The 23,136-nt window shown below is 41.8% G+C and overlaps 2 protein-coding genes and 4 non-coding genes across 13 annotated transcripts in view; 5 read left to right on the forward strand and 1 right to left on the reverse strand.

Moving 5' to 3' along the window:
- Window positions 1-12,575, reverse strand: part of PBRM1 (polybromo 1) — a 55,795-nt gene extending 43,220 nt beyond the window's left edge. For 2 of the 8 annotated variants that reach the window (XM_008923304.3, XM_018068569.2), the window contains exons 1-10: window positions 12,383-12,573; window positions 11,175-11,330; window positions 10,361-10,458; window positions 9,662-9,809; window positions 7,259-7,399; window positions 6,477-6,593; window positions 5,875-5,943; window positions 5,010-5,108; window positions 3,645-3,730; window positions 1,021-1,119 (exon numbers count right to left, since the gene is read on the reverse strand). In XM_008923304.3, coding sequence (XP_008921552.2) covers window positions 1,021-1,119; window positions 3,645-3,730; window positions 5,010-5,108; window positions 5,875-5,943; window positions 6,477-6,593; window positions 7,259-7,399; window positions 9,662-9,809; window positions 10,361-10,458; window positions 11,175-11,330; window positions 12,383-12,421 — 1,052 coding nt within the window. In that variant the 5' untranslated portion in view covers window positions 12,422-12,573. Of the gene's footprint in view, window positions 1-1,020; window positions 1,120-3,644; window positions 3,731-5,009; window positions 5,109-5,874; window positions 5,944-6,476; window positions 6,594-7,258; window positions 7,400-9,661; window positions 9,810-10,360; window positions 10,459-11,174; window positions 11,331-12,382 lie in introns of all 8 variants that reach the window. The other 6 variants (XM_029958215.1, XM_008923297.3, XM_008923279.3 and 3 more) reach the window with 5 other exon arrangements.
- A 2,781-nt stretch (window positions 12,576-15,356) lies between these two features.
- Window positions 15,357-22,870, forward strand: GNL3 (G protein nucleolar 3). The gene is made up of 15 exons (XM_029958353.1): window positions 15,357-15,504; window positions 15,580-15,638; window positions 16,052-16,189; window positions 16,822-16,926; window positions 17,094-17,177; window positions 17,410-17,545; window positions 18,087-18,190; window positions 18,489-18,624; window positions 18,908-18,995; window positions 19,369-19,552; window positions 20,170-20,312; window positions 21,054-21,190; window positions 21,645-21,892; window positions 22,345-22,426; window positions 22,516-22,870. The coding sequence occupies exons 1-15, from the start codon at window positions 15,357-15,359 to the stop codon at window positions 22,602-22,604; spliced, it is 1,881 nt and encodes a 626-aa protein (XP_029814213.1). The 3' UTR covers window positions 22,605-22,870.
- LOC112840978 lies at window positions 17,605-17,680 on the forward strand. Its single transcript, XR_003212640.1, has one exon. It is a non-coding gene; the product is annotated as a small nucleolar RNA SNORD19 (small nucleolar RNA).
- On the forward strand, window positions 19,225-19,302 carry LOC112840981. The gene has a single exon (XR_003212643.1). It is a non-coding gene; the product is annotated as a small nucleolar RNA SNORD69 (small nucleolar RNA).
- LOC112840979 lies at window positions 19,832-19,907 on the forward strand. The gene has a single exon (XR_003212641.1). It is a non-coding gene; the product is annotated as a small nucleolar RNA SNORD19 (small nucleolar RNA).
- LOC112840980 lies at window positions 22,062-22,137 on the forward strand. Its single transcript, XR_003212642.1, has one exon. It is a non-coding gene; the product is annotated as a small nucleolar RNA SNORD19 (small nucleolar RNA).
- Window positions 22,871-23,136: the final 266 nt, after the last annotated feature.

Consider the following 23,136-nt stretch of genomic DNA (forward strand, 5'->3'; position numbering starts at 1 on the left):
TTCTTCAGTGGCCCAGCTCTTGGGTACATGACCACCTACATGCTGTACTTGCACACCCAAGTTCTCTACCTGAGCAGCAACATCTCGCCCTTATTTTACCTCTGTGCTGCCAGTCTGGATTGCTGCAGCCCCACAGAGCATTTGCCACCACCCACCTGTCAGTGTGAATGAAGTACTGGACATCCTTCTCACTCAGCAATAACTAAAACATCAGTGTGTTATCAATATTATTCTCATCCTAATCCTAATATCTCATCCTAAAGCACAGCACCGGACCAGATATAAGGAAGAGAATTAACCCTGTCCCAACCAAAACCAGGACAGCTGCTGAAAGTGCCACCAACTCTGTACTGATGCCCAATTCCTTAAAGGTTCTCTTGCTAAGCCATGGCTCCAGAGCACACATGCAGGGAATTAGCCAGGAGCAGCACTGTTTCAAGACAGTAACCCAGAGACTGACCAGGAGACCTCTGATAGGTACCAAAACTCTCAGCTGATGACTAAAAGAACAGACCAGAAAGTAATTCAGCCCACTCAGGAAGTTTGCCATAACTGCACCCCATTGTATGCAAAACTTCCATTTCACAGGCTTCACTGGTTTCCACCATCCACCTCTTATTTAGTCCTTACTATTATTTCTTTTTAGTCTCCAAATATATTTTTTCTAGGTTTACAGCACATTTCCATGAGGTTTTTTGCCTTCTTTATTTTGTAATGGAGCTTAGCACACTGTTCCTCTAACAGAACAGTATTTCTAAGGAAATGACTGCATACAGAGTATTTCACAACAGGTGCTTTGAAACGTTAAATATAGTGCCAAATATGGAAGAGTAACTACAGCAAAGTAACTTATTAAACCATACTTAATAGATACTTTACTGATATATTTGAATCTCAAAAGTATCTGAGTCAATACAGAAGAGCACTATCAACAGCAACAACAAAAAAACAACCAAACATAATTTAGTATTTCCACGTGACGACGACCCAGCTTTTCCTCCAAGTGCACAGTTTACTTACCGATAATATTTGTTAGAAGAATTTCTCTCATCCCCAACACTGCCTTTACCCTGTGAGGAAGGACCTGTCAGCTTGGAAGCAGCCAAATTTGATGCAGTCCTTAAGGCAGAAGAGACAAGCCAAGGAAAGGGGGAGGGGAAAAAAAACAGGCCCACCTTAGACCCACGAAAAGATGCAGCAAAGGAAAAAGCTTTTTACAGAATCACTTTGATAGATCAGCCAAAAAGTTCAGAGAGAGGTATGTTTTGAAGCTGGAAGTTAAGTAATACTGGGATTCCTTCAGTGCTCCAGCATTAATGTGGATTTTGTTTATAAAGGCAGAGGAAGGTTTAGCTCAAGCATTAATAGCTGTACACACAGCTCAGCCTAAATAGCAGTGGAAGCAGCCAACAAAATGTTCCTTAGCATCCAGACAAAGCTCATCATACAGGTCCAATCATGTTTTATTAAGTATTAAAACAAAGTCACTGTCAAGTTGGTTGCCAGGGCATACTGCCAAGCAATTTAATTTTGCCACTTGATTTAAGGGAGGACAGTTAAATGCACCCACAAAGAGCAGTTTAGTACGACAAAGGAGACAATGAGTTGCAATAAAAAAATCATGATTTTTGACACAGGGGCAACACACAGAACTTAGGTTAGTAGCACTATGATGAATTTGAGTTTGATCCATCAATGACAAAGAAGAACAGATGTAAATTGAGAACAAAAATACAGGAAATTAACTTGAAGTGAGTTAATGAGGGAATTTTACCAAAATCAGCAACCGGTAAAGGAGAACCCCCCTTTAAGACAATTAAACATTTAGAAATTTAAATAAAAAATAATGATTTTGTGAAGCTGATTCAGGAGAAAAACAAAAAAGAATAATGGTTCAATAAAAAAAGCAACCAGTGAAATACAGAAAAGAAGGTCTGGTTTCCATGATACTTTTTCTCTCATCTCAATTTTTTTTGCATGCAGCCTGCTTCAGGCCTTCTTTATTGTAGCCTGCTTCAGGCCTTCTTTTTTTTCCCCAAGTTAGAGAAACAAAGAAGGGAGCTGTCAATTATTCTGACAGATGACTTCAGGATTTCTATTAAAAACACAGCACATGACAAAACATCTAGAATAAGGTAGCTGAGAAGTGGAAATGGGTTGGCAGTGCAAGAGAGGAATTCAACTAACAAATATCAGTGTGATTTATCTGTCATCCCTTCTTATACAATCAGCTTTATTTTGAAGAAAAACAGTTAAGCCTTAAAATTAACTCTGACACCCTGAGCTTCATCAGTGGCCAACACAGTGAGAAAAATAAAACCAAATCACAATTTAAATAGAAAACCTTTATGTCTTTATGTAATTCTAGTTACTGCAAAGCAAACACATATGTATGTTCAGACTCTGTAGAATCAAGGTCTTCTAGCACTACTCATACTTTTAAGAAGGAAAAGTACTAAAATATATGTCAGGAATTACTCCCTAACAGTATTTCTGCTTTTATATTTTTATATGATTCACCCAACCATGGGAAGGAAGCTGATGCTGAACAAACCAACCAGAAAAAACACGTCTCAAAATACCAAACAGTAAAAATCAACCAGGTAACTTCCACTTCCTTCACACATAATAATCCCAGGCAACACTTTTAATACTGAACCACCTACACCAAGAAAATTTAAACTACCTTTCACTGAAGTAAGGGAGCACTGGTGTTTCCAGTTGTACCATACAAACCTTTGCAGGAAATGACAGTTGCTTTCCAGCACCAAAACCCAGCAAACAGCTCAAACACATAAAGAGATTCCACCTTGTAAGAGTTTCCCAACTCCCTGAATGACTTGCAAGACTCTGCTTTACTTTTTTTTATATAAATGACAGAGATCATACTGGCAAATAATATCTAAACCGACTTTGAGTGCTACTCATAAGTAAAAAGTTTATACAAAAGAAATCTAATTGCATTTCAGATAAGAAACATTTATAATGACTGCATCCCTTCTCTGCATGAACTTTCACAGGAAGAAAATGCTGTTTCCTAAATATAATCATTCCATGCAACAAATAGAGCTCTCAACAGTGTTTTATACCTGTCTGTTCAGGACCAGATCTATGTTTCACTGATAGTAAGTCCAGATGTTCAGTGTCCTGTGGCTCTTCTTACAGCTAGGAATCACTTTTCAAACTAGAGTTTATATAATGTGGACTTCCCCCTAAATATCTTTTGCCCAGGGTCCTGTTCCTATGTTTCTGCCCATACCTAATTAACTGTGAGCTCTTATGTTTCAGCTCCTAACAAGCCTGAAGAATATTCAGCATTTTTCATAAAACAAAGCACCCTGTTCCTCACTATTCCTTTTCTGTTATTAACTTATAAACACGTGATGGAAGTTGGCCATAGCTTAAGTTATAAAAGAGCCAGTGACAATATTTTCTATAATCAAGCACATCACAGAAATATTTCACCAGAGAAGGTAATTCAGTGAAAAAACTTCATTCCAAAACCTATAATTTATAACTTTGAAAACAACAATAAACTACGTTTTCAAGCAATTATTTCCCACAATATTCTCCACAGCAAAAATTAAGGGAGTGTCTCTAGAGGTGTTTATAAGAGTTTATAGAAAGAACTCCATTTGCAGTACCTGATTCGCAGACTTGACTTGGCCAACTCACTGTGTTCAATTTCAGCCTTTTTCATATTAAATATCTTTTTAATTGCATTTGCATCCTGTCAATTAAAAGAATTTTTTTGTTTAATGCTGAAAGCGAAGAACGTTTTAATCAGGTATATCCATCTATCTAAGAAGCTAAAACAAAAATGAAGGTGTTTTTACACTTGGATATAAAACAATTTTGCATGAGAAATGAAGCATAAGAACAAAGTCTGCCTGAAATACACCCACACTAATCTTACAGTGGCCTTAAAAAACTGAATAGAACAGCTGAGGAGCTTAGAGCTGGTTTTTTTGTCATATACTTAAAAAATAAATCTACAATTTGCAAATATACAAAAATACCACTGAAAACTAAACAGGCAAAATAATATCTCTGTCTTTGCAATCAAAAAGTTAGCACCAGTACCAAGGTTTACAGTGCCTGTTCCTTCTCATCCTACACCCATGGACTGCATTCTCAGAGTAACAGTTCACAAAGGAGGGCTGACAAGCTCTGAGTGAGGTTACAAGTGTGAGTAACACCACCAGGAACTGAAACTAAAATCCAAACACAAGTGCAGTTGGGAAAGTCCAAGAACCACTTACATAACAGTGTTAGACATGCACAAGGTCTCTTGTTAAAATGCCCTTAAAAACAGAGCAAAGGAATCCTTTGCCACTGAAATTCTTATTTCCAGAGTACATGGAGGCAGCAAAGTGACAGTCTGAACATAAAGTGCTGGTGAACTAGGTATGAAAAAGATAGGAGGTGCAATTTGGTCACAAAAACGTGGCTGAAAGGGAGAGGATCTTTGGGCAATAGTTTTAAGATCTGTGGGCTCCTTCATTATTGCACAATAATCTGGACATAGCTGGAAAACAAAAATAATGTATTACCATAAACTGTCACAAAGCTATTGTTCTCACAGCTCACAGAACAAAGAAGGCCTGACTCTGGTTTTGAAGCTTATGATGCAAACCACAGACAGTTTCTGCAGTGTGGAAAGAGGTCCCAGCTCAGAACTACCCCTGTCACTTGAAATTGTAGTTTCAGCCATTTTGACTTCAACCACAAGAACAGGGATCCTTCACTCCTCCCAAGAAGTCATGTAATTCACACCCCAAGATAAAATTTGACTGGAAAAAATCATGTAACTCAAGGGGAAAAAAAAAGTTGCATTTACCCCAATTCTAGTAAAAGCAATATAAAAAAGAAAAAGCCACTAATAGTTATTTTTCAAAAAATGCAAAAAGTCTTGGGAGCCTTATGCTAAAGATTCATTTATGGATCAATCAGCACAGAAAGTAGTAAAGAAAATCTGAACTCAAATCAAACTCTGAACTGAAACCAACCTTGAACACTTGTGATCCAGGCTCATTGTAGGTTTTGGCATTCTTTGCCAGAAGATCTATATCCTTGGCCATTGCATGAATGCTTTTGTAGGTTCCATTCTATACAACAAAAACCAGGACTGGTTAAAGTGGCAACCTTCAGACAGCATGAGAACTAAGTCAATAGTGAAAAGCAAAGGGAATTCATATAGAATAAAGGGAATGTTTACAGGAAACGATAATATATTTATAAAGAGGACAGGTAAGTATCTGGAAAAAGTAATCAAAAAAAGAAAGTAACATACACACATGCTAAGTCCTTATAAAGCTTATGAATGCCAAGTAAAAGACTGAAAAAATACTTAACAGATCATATTTTCTTAATTTTGAAGAGTTCTGACAAAATGCTGTTTTATCTTTATTCTCTAGTTCAATTACTCTATGTCCTTTCCCTCACTACTACTCAAAATGCTAAAATTACAGAACAATACTTCAAATTACTGGAAAAGTAAGATGAAAAATGCAACAGTACAAAACATCTATTTATAGCACTAGAACAAAAGTAGGTGATGATAATGCACGACCAAGCCTCAGCACTTCAGTGTTTCACATTAGCAGTGCTTGCCAAGGAACTGCTTTAAACCACTAAACATCAAGGAACCCAAAATATTCTGGCTCAGTGCCAGCACACCACAGTTTACAAGGCTTGATCTTCCACACAGCTACTTCTCCTAACCCAGGACAAAACAAATCAGCACAGTGTGCAGATTTTTTAATAGCAGGGGAAAAAACATGCCCTTCCCCACCACCATGAATTCTGGCTTCTAACAACTTTAGGATGCTTACTGTTAAACAGGTCTGATATATTAATATGTTCATACTGTACCTGTATCCTTTGGGCAATAGTTTTGAGATCTATGGGTTCCTTTATTATTGCATAATAATCTGGATATTGCTGGAAAACAAGAATTAGTTATGTATTACTACCCACAGTCACAAAGCTATGGTTCCAACAGCTCACAGAACGAGAACTGCAGATCAGAACAGTGCAAACTTCATAAACGTGGCACTGGGCTTCAATTTGGACAAGCCAGGTCATAAGGCACACACAAGGAATTATAATTCATCAATAAACTGACACAAAGGAACTGTTCTGACTGAAAGTCAAATACATGGTGATGGTCTTCAGAGTGTTTATTCTGCTGGTTAAAATTTTTTCACCAGAGAACAGTGGAATCTGACATATTTAAAAAGATTAAAAACTCTGCATCAAAAAAAATCCCTGTTACCTAAACTGGCAGAACAGGGCAAGCCCTGATGGGTAGGAATAAAGAAGGGAGGGAAGTTCTACCAACAGCTGGACTTTGTCAGTGATGAGACAGAACCAAACAACTGCATCCTGAGCGAGGCCATCACAGAGTATAACACCAGTTATAAATATGTCCAAGTATCCAACTCAGATCACAACAATATTACTGAAATACTCACCACTTTAGATGGAAGTTTCTGAAACAGTTCACTTATGAGGCGGCCTGATGGGTTTGTGGCAACAGCTACAGCTTCAAGAAGCTGTTCAAGAATTTCCTTCAGGTAACCTGGAGATGACTAAAGCAAGAAACAAAGTCACAGTAAATTTTAATAGCAGCCAAAGTGGAATGCTTCAAATTGCACTGATATATAGGAACTGGCAGTTCAAACACAGAAAAAATCAGCTACAAAACATGGATGAAACTTTTGAAGACAACACTGTTTATCCATTTAGGTAAAACACCTTAGAAAACTTTAATTTCAGGTTTACACTGGAGACTGTCAGACACACATCACATTGTTAATGAAAACATGAATCCCAACATCACACAGTCCAGACAAGCCCAAACTTCCTCTCATCCTATCTGGCTTAGAAACCACTCCAGGAACAGCTGCACTAACTGAATGGGACACTTGCTGGAAAATTATGTCATCAGATGCAAGGCTTGCCTGCAACAAGCCTCAGTGTTGGCACAATATCAAAAACACATCATATTATTTCAACTGAACCAGAACCAGGCTTTATCCATATCAGAAAACCTCCCTGCTTCTTTTTTTGCTATGCAGAATGAAACACACATAGGATGCTGTGAAATTATTAACCAATGAACTTGCATAAGAAATAGCCCTTGGGGCATAATTTAATCATGAAAATATTACTCAGTGCTTTTTCACCCTCCCAGAGTCAGCTGACACACACAGCCATGGCCTCCCCCACCTGCAGCTGTCATGCCCACACTTACTAATTCAGAATTTGCTTGATTGTCGTGTCCTTCCTCCTCATCATCTTCCTCCTCAGCATCACCTTTCTGAACAAACTCGTTTTTTGTGCGCAGATACAGCTCCCAGAGTTTGCAGGCAGCTTTATACTCAGGAGAATCAGGCTGCAAAACCAAAGCAAACGTTCTGGTCATGACTCAGATGGTTCTCATCTGAAGGAAATGTATCAAGTATTTGTTGAAAGGTATTAAATGCAGCTAGTAAACAACAGAAAACCTGGGAAAGTCCTGCTTCACTCATTCTTCAACAGAGAAGTTAAGAATCACAATAAGCACCAGAAAATATAATGCCTATCACTCCAAAGCATTTAAGTCTTCAGAAAACTTAGCAATAAAATTACCTGGATTGAGGCTTGGACAAGCCAATTAGATGAATCTGGAGAAATCACTTAGTTTTGCTGAAGCACCAGTATTTAAAACAGACTAAGTATCAATCAAAAATGTGATTTAAGCCAATACTGCTGCCATTGTGTGGTACTTGAAAATTAACTTCTCCAGAAGACTGCCAATAAACATGCCAATATCTCTGAAAGCACTGCAACTATTTACACTCAGCATTAACTGGGAAATTCTAACAAACTTGACAACATGCTCCCAGCTGGGTACACCTCTAGCTGTATGTTTTGGAAGAGCTAAAAGAATTACTCAGAAAATTACCTTCTGTAAATACAGAGTTGGTAGTGGCAGGCAAGCACATGCCTATTAACACCACTACTTCAGAACACCACCCAGAACAAAGAGAGCTTTTCAACTCATGTATTTTTCTTTCCCTTTCCTCTGTCATTTAAGCTCTATTTCAGGTACTCCTGCTGATATGTCACCTTATTACTGCTGATTACACCCTTCTTACTTCACCCTCTCAATATCTGACAGCTTGTAACACAAATGAGAAACCAACATGAGAACTGTTCTTAATCTTAAATATTCTCAGCACATTAGACCAAGTGTTGGTTATGAGGAACAGATTTTAAGGGTATTCTGCTCCACATTAATACTCCTTCTGTATTAATGCAAGATGCTCAGAAGTGTGAAACTTGTACTGTGATACAAAAACCCCAAAGGTTTCTGTTCTGCTCTAGCACTGCCAACAAAACACCTGCTGCAATAAAGCCCTTGACAATGAATCACTGTCCCTGGTTTACACGTCCATGGAGCTGTGTGGGTAAGGTAAAAGATGAAAAAAGGGTTATGTTTGTGTGCCACATCTCCAGCTCACAACTCCATAATTATCTGGAAACTTCACCGTTCCTTCATCCCAGAATAATGGACACCTATTTCTATTCTACATACAGGATTTTTCTGATGCATAGTTTTAAATCCTCTATTCTGCAGGCAAAGGCAGCACACATTCTGTAGAACTCTGATCGCTCTTTCCTGCCATCAGGTCCTTCTCCCTCAAATATAAACCCATTCATGTTGGTTTTTTCCTGGTGAGTGCCTTGCAAAGCTCCCAGAGTACACAATGAATTTGGAAACCTTTGTAGTTTTTCTGCTGGAAGCAGAATGTACAAATGCATTAATCCATAAATCTGTTTTTCAAAAAGCCACACACTCACATTAGAAAAACACATCCTGCTTTTCTGGATGTCACCTGGTTATGCCTGCTGGGTTATTCAGAAAGCATTTTGGATCATCTCCCCAGTCAAAAATACATGAAAGGCAATATTAGCAGGTTTAGATTTGCTGTATCATCTCAGTCACTACATATAATTTCACTGCTTTATGGATTTAAAATAGCCTTTCATTAAGGAAGATAAATCCATTTTTTCACCACTTCTTCACAGAAACTGCAATAAAAACCATTTCCATCTAAAATAAAACACACACCCAGTTTGGGAGAAGGGTCAGGAGGTTGCAAACTTGTTGAAATACACTGTCACGTGCACTCACAATTTATGATCACTGACCATGATAATCAATGTGCCTTTTCTCATTTTATTAAGTGGCAAATAGAAGAGAAAGATCCAAAACTCCTAGTGTATGCTTAGGCAAAAACATTTCCTTTTGGGGAAAAAAAATTAATCTTTTTCTATTTACATGGAGTGTGTTGTAAAATGAGAAGGGTTTAACAGAAGAATATTTTTCTCAGTTCACATCTCTATTTTTGCTTTCTATCTCTTTTGGAGAACTACATGAAGAACCTCCCCACATTATTTTATAGTTTTCCACAGAAAAATTGCTATTGTAGGATGTCTTATGGGGATATAGTCAAACTTATGGAAATATATGCAAATAACTGCAATGTGTTCTGTTCTCTTACTAGTAATACAGGCTAAATTGAAGTTTTTTGGCCAAACCAAGGAAGAATTTGAACATATCTCTACCCCTTTCACAATGAATTTGAGCCTTTACATGTATTTTCCTCACCTTATAGTAAGCCTTTGCATTGTTAAAGAGGAGCTGGAAATCAGCAGTCAGCACATTCACATCATCATATTCCTCCATCTTTAGCTTTTGTTGGATTTTCATTAAATCAATTGGCTGAGAAACCACTTCATAATAATCTGGCTGATTCCTGTTGCAATGACAAAAACAGGCATTAAAATCCAAGAGTAAAACCGAAACCACAGCATTAAAGCTTGTACATGCCTATGACTAAATAAAACAAAGCAATTTCCAACACATTTTTGTTACAGCTAAAAGATCTGCACAGCAGTCTATTAGTCAGCTTACTTTATATATGTTCTGTTATCATCCTCAGTTTTCTGAGTTTAAGATAAAATTCAGTCTCTTACTTATCTACTGCATTTTCAAGGGTCACTTCCATTAACCTCTCCAAGATATGCCCTAAGTGTTACATTCCACCACTTATGTACAATATTTTATAACCAAAGGCACAGACGTCTTAGGAAGGTGCCACAAAAAACATTTTAAATTAATTCAGTGGCTTTTTTTTGCCTGAAAAGGGGCACTAATGTTAGCATGGCCCATTGAACAAGGAGATCAAATACTTGGATCAAACACTGCTTAGATTTTGCACAAATTAATGCTGAAGTATTTATCAATTTCCACCTCACTCCCTGGTTCAGTCTCAGGTTGAAGGATTCCCCAGGACTGTGGTCTTACCTTCGCTTCGGTGCCCTGATGAAGAGCTCACAGAGGAGCCTTCCCTGCTCATCCTTGTAATCTCTGATGGTGTTGTAGAGCTCATGGCATACAGCAATCTGAAACGCAGCAACAAGGAAGTCAGGAAAAAGGAGAACATTTTAAGGAGGCAACAAACCAAATCCTGCTTAAAAAGGTTAAGACAAGCTGCCAATGCACAGCTCTCAAGCAGAAGTGAGAAGCAACTGGAGCACCTCCCACATTAGTAGGATACCTGACAAGTATGCCAGGTATGCAGAATTTTCATTTCTTTTTTGAACCCAGGAAGCTTTATTTCAACACTAATTCTAGGTAAAACATCCAAAATGTAAATGAATTCAGCACAATTCTCTCCAAGTTACAGCCATCTATGAAAACAACAGGGGTTCTTCTGCCCTGCAATTAATTAACATTAGATTGCTAACTCAGAGGCATCACAGAAGCTTTGTACACTTGAGCAATCACTGCCTGTGCCATTCCCCACTTATCCTCTCTGCATTTGCTATGCAGACACAGCTCTCAACTCCAGCAAATTATGATTTCAGCTCCTTCTCCAACATCCTTCCATCTGCTAAAATCATCAGCAGAAAAAGAAAAGCAGAACAGGAAAGAAAAAGATGAAACTGGGGCGACAAGACCAAACCAAAGCTGAATGAGATCCTAAACAAAGCTCAACCGAGGCGGGAACAGATTCAGACCCAGTGTGCGTGTGCTACATATAATCACCCACTTCACAATCCCAGGTAAGATACAGTATTACCAAGAAAAAAAAAGTGTGTAATAAGAAGGTACTAACAGGATCTACAGTTGGGAGATTGGAAAGTCTCCTCCTCTTTCTGCTTGGGCCTGGTATGTTTGTGGAGTGATGGGCATCGTCGAAGTCTCCTCCGCTGACGCTGCTGGAAGGCGAGGTAGCTCTTCGCCTCTTGGAACCCATGGAATCCAACTTCTTCTATAATGAAGAGACATGCTCTTAAACTCGTGGCATTGCATCCAGACCCTCTGGGGAGAGCTAACTACAGAAGCAGCAGTGCTCTGGAGGAGTTACATATGTTTGCTGTACACTGTAGGTCAGTTAAACCACAGATCCAAACACCATTTTTGTGAAAGTTCCCAAAAGTAAAGGGAAGTCAAAATGCTCCCACAGTTTTATAGTAACTAAGGGCAGCAAGGTCAGAAACTCTCAGGGTCACAATAATGGGATGAACTTAGTAGCTCTTACCAGAACATGTTCTTAAACTATCTAAATTTTGATACCCCATCCCATGCATGATAACTAAGCAAGAACCACTGTTTTCGACAAAAAAGCTGTACAGAAACATATGCTCAGTTCTGGTGTGAAAACACGTAATTCCATGTCAAACTAAAAAAACAAAACCAAAAAGCAAACAAAAATCAGATCAACGAAACAAAAATGCAAACAAACAAAACCAGGAAGAAAACAAATTACAAATGAAAACGGTTACTGAATACCTTGTGTTATAGTTAAGTGGAAAAAAAGGTCTGGACCATCATAGGACCTCCCACTCCCACTTTATGTGTAGGATGAATGGCTCAATCACTGAGAAGCAGAAAAAGCCACCTCCTCTTTCAGCCACAGTTTTCCATTTACCAACACAAACAGTGACAAAAGAACAACCACCATGCAACAACTACGGTAATTTACGGAACAAGCTGTTGGCTCTTTCCCAACTTCCACTGACAGCATCAGAAAAATATCTTTATTTGTGGTTATCTCAAAGGCTGAAGACAGAACAGATGCATCTAATCCAGCCCATACCCATTTTCCAACCAAATCAAGGAATTTTCCTCTAGGAAGCCTCTGTTACTCAGCTGATTTACAGGGTATGGCAGCACAACGTAACCACATTAAAGCATTTATGTCAGAGTCAAGTCCAAGCACACAAATGAGATGAATAAGGTAGGAATAACTTAACAGTAAAAAGAAAAACAAAAGGCTAAGGCAGAGGAATGGAGACACAATCAATAATTTACCAGATTTACCAGAGTAGAACCAGCACCTCGAAAAGCCAGTCTCCTCATAGTGTCTGATGGCCAAGCACAGATACTGGGAGAAGGTGACACTCTAAGAGTAGCAGACCAGTAATGCTGTTAGTACAGCCAGAACTGGAAGACAAGAAGAAGGAAAGAGAGAGAGAAGAAAATTGAGAGTAGATAGATAAAGAATAACTTGGATAATTACAGCGACAGAGAAAAAAAGCAAGAAACAGAAGGTAACTTTTTTTAGCCCAGCAGAAACTCTACAAAGTAATTTTGTACACAGAATGCCAGACACTTCTGTCATTTTCACACAAAAATACATTTCTCTAATGTTCCTGAATACATATCACAGATTTCACAGCCACTTGCTGGAGAATGATTCATCAAGCAGAGCAGAGAGTAAACATAAGTGATATCTGACCTGAGAGTAAAAACCAGAAAGCAGTAAAAGTTACAGAATGCAAAGTACCGCAGTGCTTATAACAATAACAACATCATCTTAAGGTCAAGAAACATTTCATAAACTCCACAGTGATGATGCATCTCCATCACTCTTCAGAGTGGCTTTTTGTCCTCAGAACTAAGCAATATCAAGTATCCAGCCACACAGGCTCACTAAAGATATTCTCTTTCAATTCCTAAGCAGTCTCAAAGCCTTATTTTTTTCCCCCCATAAATTCCATGTGAAACACACAGAACCATTTTATGGCAAAATATTTGCTTCTATGGAGTTTATCCAACCACTGCCTTCAATCAAACCCCAGAGAGACTCTTTTCCTGTTCAGCACTCTGGACATTTTCATAACACAGACATGCAGAGAAACTCTGTGCTTTATTAGTAGGCAATTCATCTTGGGAACAATCAGCCTCTTGCTTTGGCACTGCCTCCAACTTCTGTCAAAGGGCTACAGTTTGGAATGGCCAACACCAGGCATGCTGGTGGGCAGGCTGATAGGAAACACCAGTCCTACTGTGGAATAAAGGCAGGAGGGGCCACATCTGGTTCAACTAGGAACCCAACAGTACACTCAGTCCAATTCCACCCTGAAATAAAGATTTGGGGACCTTCCAACCAGCATCTGCCTCCAAAGTGCACAGCAGATTCTCCACATCCACGACCCAAGGCATGAATGCCATACACTCTCTCTCAGCCATACGCTGACACTGGTGACCACCTGTGTGATCCAGACACCCTGAGCACGCTGTGCACAGCCTCCAAAACACATTTTTCTCTTCTAAAAACCATGCAAAACACACATCAGTCTGGACAACAATGTGAATACTCAGTGAGGGATCTGCTTAAGCAAAACTCCTAAAAAATGTGAGGCTCCTAAATGCAAACTTCCCTGGAGATCTCCACAATCACAAGCACAGAAATATATTGTTTTGCTTAAGAACACGTCTCCTAGACTCTCTTCTGCAGTCTAGCTGTGAAGCCAACTTCTGAGTTGGCTCACAAGTCTCAACAGTCACACCAAGAATCTCCACCTCCAGTGCAACAGGAGCTTGAGCATCTTCTCAGGAATCGCTCCCACCACCCGTAAAAATGTCACAAAGGCACAGACGGCTCCTCGAGAAATGCTTTGGCCACCACTAACTCACAAGTACACCGCTACACACACAACAGGTGGAGGGCTGTCTCTCCCAAAGCTGCACCAGACTGAGCACCACAAGTGTTACCCTCTCTCACCTCACCACACGGACAAGTTTTACGCACATCTGACACAACACGCTTAAAACAAGCTGCTGCGTTCTAGCACTCATTTCATTTTCTGCCTCCGTGTAGAGAAGAGCTAGAAGCCCACAGATACCGCGAGTATCGTTATCGGAGTCTCCCACGTTTCAACAGAAACACTGAACACGGTAAATTTCGCCAAGGGAACAAGGGCGGCAAACGCGTCCGAATTCCCCCGGTTACCGATCCCATTGAAACCCGCAACGGGACGGGACGGGGGGACGGCAGGAACCAGACCCTGTAACAGGACCGAGCCGGGGAAGGCGCGAGTCGCCGCACACCCATGGACAACAAACCGGGATAACAAACAAAGAGCCAGACACACAATTCCCGCGGAGCGCCCCGACCGCCCGCCGGGAGGAGCGGCAGACAAAGAAAACACCTGGGCTGGCACCGGGCCCACGGGACGGCGGTGCCGCCCCGGCCCGCGCTGCCACAGCACCTGGGCGGGACCCCGGGGCCCGGGGACAGCGCGGGCCCGGCCCCGGACACGGGAACACGGACGGGAACGCGGCGGGCACCACGGCCGGCACAGCGGCGCGGCCCAGCGGCCGGCGAGGTGGGTGACAGGGGAACAGGCTGCGCTCGGCGCCCCGCGGCCGGTGCGGGCGGGGCCGCTGCGGCGCTCGGGCGGCCCGCCACGCCGCCGCCGCCACAACAAAGGGAGGCAGGGCCTCCAGGCTCCGGGCCCGCGCCTTCCCCCCCGCGCCGCCTCAACCCGCCGGCTCCGCTCGGCGTGCCGCCGCCGCCCGGGCAGGCCCCGGTGGGTGCGGGCGGCAGTCCGCCCGGCCCGGGCCCCCGTCCCGCCGGTACCGCCCCGCACCGAACACTGGCCGCCGCTGGGCCGCAAATGCGCGCACGGGCCCGCGCGGAACACAAACCCCCCACGGCGGGCCAGCGCCGTACGCGGCTTTACGGCAGCGCCCGGCGAGGCGGGAGCACGTGGCGGGCGCCATTGAGGAGACGAGTGAGGGGCGGAAAGGGGGCACCGGAATGGCACCGGCACCGGGAACAGCGCCAGACGGCCGCCCTAGGGGCGCTGGGGGGGCGGTGGAGGGGAGTGGTGGAGGGAGGCGGCGCGGCACGCGGGGGGCCGGCCCCCGGCCGAAGCGAGCGACAGGGGGCCAGGGCGGGGAATAGGGGACAGCAGAAGCTGAGGGAAACGCGGGGTGGTATGGGGCACCGGGAGAGGGGAATCGGGGACACTGGGACGGCGGAATCCAAACGTGGGGCTGCGAGGGAATGGCGGGGGATTGCTGGGCACCGGAGCTCGGCCCGTGTCCCGGGCGGCGGGGGGGGTGTGTCGATACCCGGCGGATCCCGGGATACGTGGCGATGCCCGGTACGCGGCGATCCCGGTACACGGTGATCCTGGTACCCGGCGATCCCGGTACACGGCGATCCCGGTACACGGTGATCCCGGTACACGGTGATCCCGGTACACGGTGATCCCGGTGCGTTGCAGAGCTGAGGAAGGCGAGCAAGAGGCTGAGCTGCCACAAGCGCTACAAGATCCAGAAGAAGGTGAGTCCCGACGGTGCGCGATAGGGGAACGGAGGGGGGTCTGCTGCAAATTAAAACTCCATGTTAAATAGTTTACCGCTAAAAGCATTTTTATATGTTACTATAGAACATTAACAGCATTTTTTTGGTGTTATTTTAAAATATGTTGCGCGCGTACACGTACACAGTAAGGGTATTATATTGCATGTTAAAGAGTCTGGGCTTCAGTGAGGAATTTGTTTTCCAGTGTAGGTTTTTTATATCTTTATGTTTTACATTATTTTGGGCTGGTGCATTGAAGTGTAGCTTTACAATGACACATTATGCAGTCAAACCACCTCGGGCAGGTCAGAAATATGCTGGGTTTTACTCTGTAAGTTTTTCGGGGGGGGGGGGGGCTTAGACTGAGCAAGTGTTCTTGTTCCTGTCTCCAGATCAGAGAACACCACCGAAAGGTCAGGAAGGAGGCCAAGAAACGTGGGCACAAAAAGCCCAAGAAAGATCCCGGAGTTCCCAGCACTGCACCGTTCAAGGAAGAGCTTCTACGGGAGGCAGAGCAAAGAAAGCAGAGGGTAAAATACAGCTTGTGGCAAAGAGGACAAGAACTGAGACCATTCCTGCCTTCAAGGAAGCTTTGTGTGTGCATCAGAGGTGCAGTTGTGGTAGACTGTAGGTGGTCCTGGTAGACACATACTTTGGAAAAATAATATCTTTATTTCCAGGATTGTACAGCGTGCAACAGTTGACTCTTTTATTTTTAACCTTCTTTTTCTCTCTGTACGTGTTAACATGCTGGAAGAGTCATTTTTAATGTGCTCCAAATTGCTTGCAATGGTAGGATGCATGGATGTGCTAAAAATTAAATCTTGGCACGATGTGATTATACAGAAAATAAGGATCTGCTGTCTGCAGTGTGGAGTAATGTGGCATGGGAGCAGCACAGTTGTAGTGGTTGCTGCACAAATGTTATTTTGGGGTCAGGCTAATGGCTGGTTGCCTCTGGTTTTGAGGCAGTTGAAGGCAACAGTACTCTTTTCAGGGTAGGATGCAAAAAAAACGTGTCCCAGTGTCACTTGGACAGCCAGGACTTCTAATTGACCTGTCTCAGGAACTTGGGTCAGACATAGGGAAATGGGGAGAAAGAACAGTCTTCCTTACCACCTTCAAAAATGTTTTATCTGGCTTGGATTTTGTTTGCAATCAGCTTGAAGAACTGAAACAAAAGCAGAAGCTCAACAGACAGAAAGAACATGAAAAGAAGAGGAAGCTGGAAGCTAAAAAGAAAGCAGAAGCTAAAAAGAAGGGAAAGGTAGGTGTCCTGTATGATTTTGATTCTGTGAAGCTTTTAAAAGTCACTCTGAAAGTGCACCTTCCCAAGCAGGATGTTACATGTTACATTTTCATGCTGTGTACGCACACAAGTATTTACTCTAATCCTTATTTAAATAATTCGCTTTTGTTTTTATGTGCCTTCAGGAATCCTCTGGCAAATCTAAAGGAAAGACTAAAAAACCAGTGAATAAAAATTCAAAGAAATCATTCTGCAGGGAGCTCAACAAGGTGAAGTGCTTCAGCTATCTTTATATAATTTGATGAGAGTCAGCAATGAGACCACTTGTTATTTTCCTTTCTTTGGCATGACTGTGCAGCTGCAGGAGAGTATAAAGGTTGTCTGTGATAAACATCAACACTTACGGGATTTTACAACTTACTGTGTTTACAACACAGTAACTTCTGTTGTCATCTGGTGTGCGATGCCTTATTTGAGAGTCTTGTCTTGTTTCTAACCCAGGTGCTTGAGGCCTCAGATGTGGTTCTGGAGGTTTTAGATGCGAGAGATCCGATGGGCTGCCGGTGTCCTCAGCTGGAGCAAGCTGTCCTTTGCTCTGGAGGAAACAAAAAGCTGCTGTTGGTTCTGAACAAAATTGGTAAGAAACACAGGTTTTCTCCGAGTGTTACTTGGTCACTGTGTGGCTCTGTGGTAGGTGAGCTAAGAAGAAGATTTTAAAGGAATCTGAGATTCCATTGAAGACATTTGTTCCAACTCTGAGCTCACTAAAAAAGCTGGAAATTATTGACTTACCAACAGCTAAAAAAACAGAAAATAAAATAGCAAGAGCAAAGGGAACTTTGTATTAGAGTAGCCCTTGCAGGGATAGTGGGATAATCATTCACAGAACATCACTCTGTATCATATACAGTCTTTTAGCAAGACCCCAGCCTTAAAAACCTAATACAGGGGCCAAAAATGTAATTGGGATGTGTTCTGCTTAGGCAGGAAAAGGAGACACTGGGTGCCTTTGGGGAACATCCCTGGTACTTTAGTAGCATTTTCAGCCAAACATTATTTGTCGTAAAGGAACATCCTAAATGGACAAAATGTGGCCTGACTTTTAATTCCACATCAGATTTCCTACACACAGTGATATTTAAGATCCACAAGAGTGAAAGAACTCCTCTTTTTTCCAGATTTAGTGCCAAAGGACAACTTAGAGAAATGGTTGAATTATTTGAAGAAGGAGCTTCCAACAGTTGCTTTTAAATCAGCAACGTTGATGAAGGGCAAGACTATGGTAAGAGCACTGCAGGCTGTCTCATGAGTGAGTTGTGTGTTTGCAATCATGCATGTTGAAGCATGTTGAGGAACAGGAACTCTTTCTTTAAAATTCCTTTTCCCCTTGTTTGATTACACTGCTGTGACTGATGGATATGCCTTTACACTTCAGCTGAGCTTTGCAGTACAGTGGGGGGGGGGTTCTTTCCACTGAAATTACAGTAGATTGATAAATCTAGATCAATAAACAGAATATACATATTTTATCTTCCTAAATAGCTCCTGACCATGGGGTTTTTTGCCTTTGAATCCTGTAGCAGGAACAGGTCACAAAAAGACGTGCACGTGTTGATTTGTCAACACCCTCTCAGTGTTTTGGAACCAAATGCCTTTTGAAACTTCTTCAAGAGCATGGCAAGACTCAAAACAAAGCCATTCAGGTTGGGGTAGTAGGTGAGTGTTTTTGGACAGAGAGGAGGAGTTTCCTTCTCCCATAAAGCTTTGGGGTCCTGTGTTACAAACGGGGTAAAACTGCTAACACGGGGTTTGCTAAGGGGCTTTCTAGTCATTGTATCCGTGTGAGAAATGAGGATACACACTTTGTCTTACTTCTGTAGTGAGGACTTCAGATCCAACTCCGATCTCACACTGATGATGCACCTTAGCAAAGACACTTGGAAGATGGAGTTTTGATCAATGTTATTTAACTTACAAGGATTTATGTGATTTCCTTCAGGTTTCCCTAACGTGGGAAAGAGCAGCATAATCAACAGTCTCAAAGGAGCACGTGCTTGCAATGTTAGCACAGCAAGAGGTTTTACCAAGTAAGTTGAGTCTGATAAAAGCTGTTCCTTTCCCTGTTTGCTGTGTTCCACTTACCTTGAGTTTTGTTTGTGTACAGCTTCCATCCATTGGGTGCAAAATATGCACTTGTGTGCAGTTTTAAATGCACACTTCAATTTGCAAGATGAAAGATGTTGATCTGTGTGATGGAAGCTCTCACCAGAGGATACACTGTATAAACTTACTTTTTGTAGGTTTAGATTTCTGTCCTACACAAAGCACATGATGACAAAACACTGAAGCTGAGTCAGTATGAAGTATATTCAATCCAACACTGAGCTTTGTGTCTTACATCCCTCACCATCACCACTCCTTCGCTGATCATCCACTCACGGTGCATTTCTCTCTGAACAGGTCCATGCAAATTGTGCACATTGATAAGCAGACAAAGATGTTGGACAGTCCAAGTATAATTGCAGATCCTTCCAACAGTGCCCTGGCTCTGGCCTTGAGAAGTATCATAGACACTGAAGAACCAGGCTCAGCAGATGTGCTTGAAGCAGTAAATGCCATTATAAATAACTGCAGTAAGCAGCAGGTGAGCTCCATCTTTTTCCACATCTCTCACTGCATTTCACTTCTCTGTAGGTTTCTTAGGCCAAATAATGAAAGTTCCTTTCACTTCAGCTAATTCTGGTAGTTTCTGCACTACTTTCTTCTAACCATGCAGAGTAGCAGTGCTAAGTGTGATCCTTCATCCTTACCAAGAGAAGGTAGAACAGCATGCTGTGATCCTGACAGCCAGAGTGTTATCCCAGTAATGTTTCTGATTTTTAAACAAACCTGCTTTTAAGATCTCATCACAGTATCCCAGAGTGAAAAATGATGATATTCTTTCTGTATCCTATTGTTACAGTGAAGACCTCAGATCCAACTCTGATTTCACTCAAATTAACCTAAGCCTAATTCCCATTCAGTGACTGTTTTCACAGACCAGTGCTCTGTCTCTGTACACGCACTAGTCTGGGTGAATGCAAAGGAGTTTGTTGGTGAAGAAGGCATTTTGTTTTGTAATGTTTACTCCCACATGCAAGAGAAAAACAGCTCTTCACACTCTCATTTGTCCTCACTGTAATGCAATTTGATTTGCTCTTTTATTCCTAAAACTAAGAGAAAGGTGGGTCTCTCTGAACAGGCCATTTTCTTTTGCCCTAGGTAATGATGCGCTACAATATGCCAGATTTCAGGAACCCTGAGGAGTTTTTATCTTTACTTGCTCAGAAGAGGGGCATGCTGAAAAAGGGAGGTGTTCCTGATGTAGAAAATATAGCTAAATTAGTGCTCTGTGACTGGACAGGGTATGTATGCTGTGAACTTTGCTCTGTGCTGCTCACCTTTTTCATGTTGTTAATTGAGCACAGCAGAAACTCCAAGTCATGCAAAGCACTTAGAAAGGAGAGCCTTTCCTTTTTTCCATTTTTTCCCTTGATTTCTCACATTTTACTTTGGTAAAGAGCTGGATTGGCCAACAGAGTTAGGGAATGCCATCCATGGATAATTTTCTAAAGTTGTGAGGGATACATGACAAAAGTCAAAGCCTGTTGCACATTACTCCATAGCCAGCTTGCTGACTTATGCTGTAACTCTCTTAGGGAAATTCACCTTCCTCTCAAATACCAAGTCCATGTAGTTCTCTTCTACACAGGAAAGGATGTGGCAAATCTTCTGTGGAAATTTATGGTGATTCCTATATTCTGAGGGTGGGAACAAATGTAACTCAGAATCAGTAATTGACTGTGATTTTTTCTCTTGGTCAAGTTGTTCAGCAGCTTTTACAGCTCATGATTATACAGGCAGGTGATTTGTGGTGACAATGTATGCCACTTCTTTTCCCTTTCAGGAGTGGGCAATCCACTTAATACTGTTGACAACTTCAGAGTCAAATTTAAATAGCTATTAAACTGCTATAAACAGCTAATAGTACATGGGTATTTAGGTTGAGAAGTTTCAGAGCTTTGTGCTCTGGGTTTTATTTTTAAATACAGTGATTTAACTATGTTATCTTTAGTTAGTTTTTAATGCTGATTTTTATTTCCCAGAGGCAAAATAAGCTACCACTCAGAACCTCCAGGATCTCAGACACCACCACCATATCTTACAGAACAAAAAATAGCTGAAATGCAGGAGGGCTTTAATTTAAAGAACTTAGAAGAAGAAAACAGCAACACTATTCAAGGTAGGACTGTTACTGTGATACACTACCATTAATCACAGAATGGTTTGGGTTGGAAGGGACTTTAAAGATCATCTCACTCCAACCCCCCTGCCATGGGCAGGGGCACCTCCCACTAGACCAGGCTGCTCAGAGCCCCATCCAGCCTGGCCTTGAACACTTCTAGGGATGGGGAATCCACAGCTTTTCTGAGCAACCTGTGCCAGTGCATCACCACCCTCACAGGAAAGATATTTTTCCTAATATCTAATCTAAACTTACTTAGGTAAACTTACCTATACTCAAATCTAAGATTTTCAGCTCCTAGCAGTCTCAGAATTGTCCTTTGTTCTGCCTGCCTATGTGGGAGTGCTATGGCAGGGAGGGGGCAAGACTAAAATGTGTCCTCTCAGGGTTGGCATTACACCTGGTGCTGTCTGACTGGGACTTAACAGACAATTAATTATGTCTTTGCCAGCTTTAAAATACCCCACTCCAGCAAGCAGCATTATTTTCCAGTCAGCTGGTATGGCAAATGGGACAATAGAGGAAAGTAAAGTGATAGAGGAAGGATCAAAGTGGAAAAACATGGAAAGAACCAAGGAGGAGGAGGAGGAGGAAGAAGAAGAAGAAGAAGAAGAGGAAGAGGAAGAAGAAGAGGAGGGATTTACAGAAAGCGATGATGATGATGTGGAAGAAGACGAAGAAGAAAATGATGTCAAAGAGGTAAATTAAGGTTTCTACCTGTTTAGATCCTGACACCAAGAACCCAGTCAGTGTCTTGCTGTGAAGTGAGGCACTGGAGACACTGGTTGTAATCAAAAGTGTTATCCCAGTAGTGTTTCTGATTTTTAAACAGTCCTGCTTTTAAGATCTCATCACAGTATCACAGAGTGAAAAATGATGATATTCTTTCTGTATCCTATTGTTACAGTGAAGACCTCAGATCCAACTCTGATTTCACTCAAATTAACCTAAACCTAATTGGCTTAGGGTTGGGCTGTTTTCCTCAGTTAAGGACACAACATAGTTCCAAGTCAGTTGCCTGAGCAGTGTGTTTCTAACCAGCTGTACAAGGGGACATCCACATCATCCTCAGGGTCTGTTGGGTTTCATTTGCATGGGAGATCTCATTAGTGATGTTTGAATAACACACCTCTGATGTCTCTGACTTGTAGGAAAGCAAAGTTCAGGTCACCAGGAAAGCAAAGCTTGGAAAACAACAAGCAAACCCTACAAATTCAGAGGAGCAGATGGCAGGTCTGTATTAAGAACTCTGGCTTCAAGGATGGTCTCTAGCACTCCAGCACTTGCACTGGTTTCACTAACACATGATTTTCTCTTCTCAGAAGGTGAACATTCCACTTCCCTGTCCTTCAGCTTAGATAAGCCAGTAGAGGAAGATGATGCCTATGATTTTAATACAGACTATGTGTAGCAATCAGGAGTGATGGCACTGTTTGGACACTCTTACTACTGGCCTTCAGAACAGCCCTGAAGACTTGAGTTGCAGCAGAAGTGGAGGAATGCTGCACACCAGAGCTGCTGCAAAGACTCACAATTATTGCTGTATCAAATAATGTATATAGTAGTGCATATCCCTTGATGGTTCCAGATTTTCCAGTCTGGGAAACTGCCTGTTATTCAGCTTTAAGTCGTAAAGTTTATTTCCTGTAATAAATCCTATTTAAAAAAAATTCCTAATATGCCGAGTCAGTCTGTTCACTTTGTCTTATAAAAAGATGTTTCAAAAGGATAAATGGTTTGTCCTTTTCACTGCAAAACAGTGGTAAATCTTTAATGCTAGTCATGTTCAAGCAACTCAGTTTCAAGATAAGTTTTCATTCCTGCATCAAATTTAATTGCTTTTCCTAAAGGATTATAAGAACTGTATCCCTAGAGCCTGACTTCAGACAGTAACTTTTCAGTGCATTTTTGCAAAACTTGTAAAACTTTAATAAGTAAAAAGT

Source organism: Manacus vitellinus, unplaced genomic scaffold (genome assembly GCF_001715985.3).
Source record: "Manacus vitellinus isolate BGI_N305 unplaced genomic scaffold, ASM171598v3 scaffold_14_pilon, whole genome shotgun sequence".
NCBI classification, from domain to species: domain Eukaryota; kingdom Metazoa; phylum Chordata; class Aves; order Passeriformes; family Pipridae; genus Manacus; species Manacus vitellinus.

Coding starts and splice junctions, on each gene's coding strand:
- GNL3 (XM_029958353.1), top strand. CDS start 15,357: ATGGCGGGGGATTGCTGGGCACCGGAGCTCGGCCCGTGTCCCGGGCGG. Junction 16,190..16,821: donor CAGAGCAAAGAAAGCAGAGG/GTAAAATACAGC, acceptor GTTTGCAATCAG/CTTGAAGAACTGAAACAAAA. Junction 18,996..19,368: donor ACAGCAAGAGGTTTTACCAA/GTAAGTTGAGTC, acceptor CTCTCTGAACAG/GTCCATGCAAATTGTGCACA.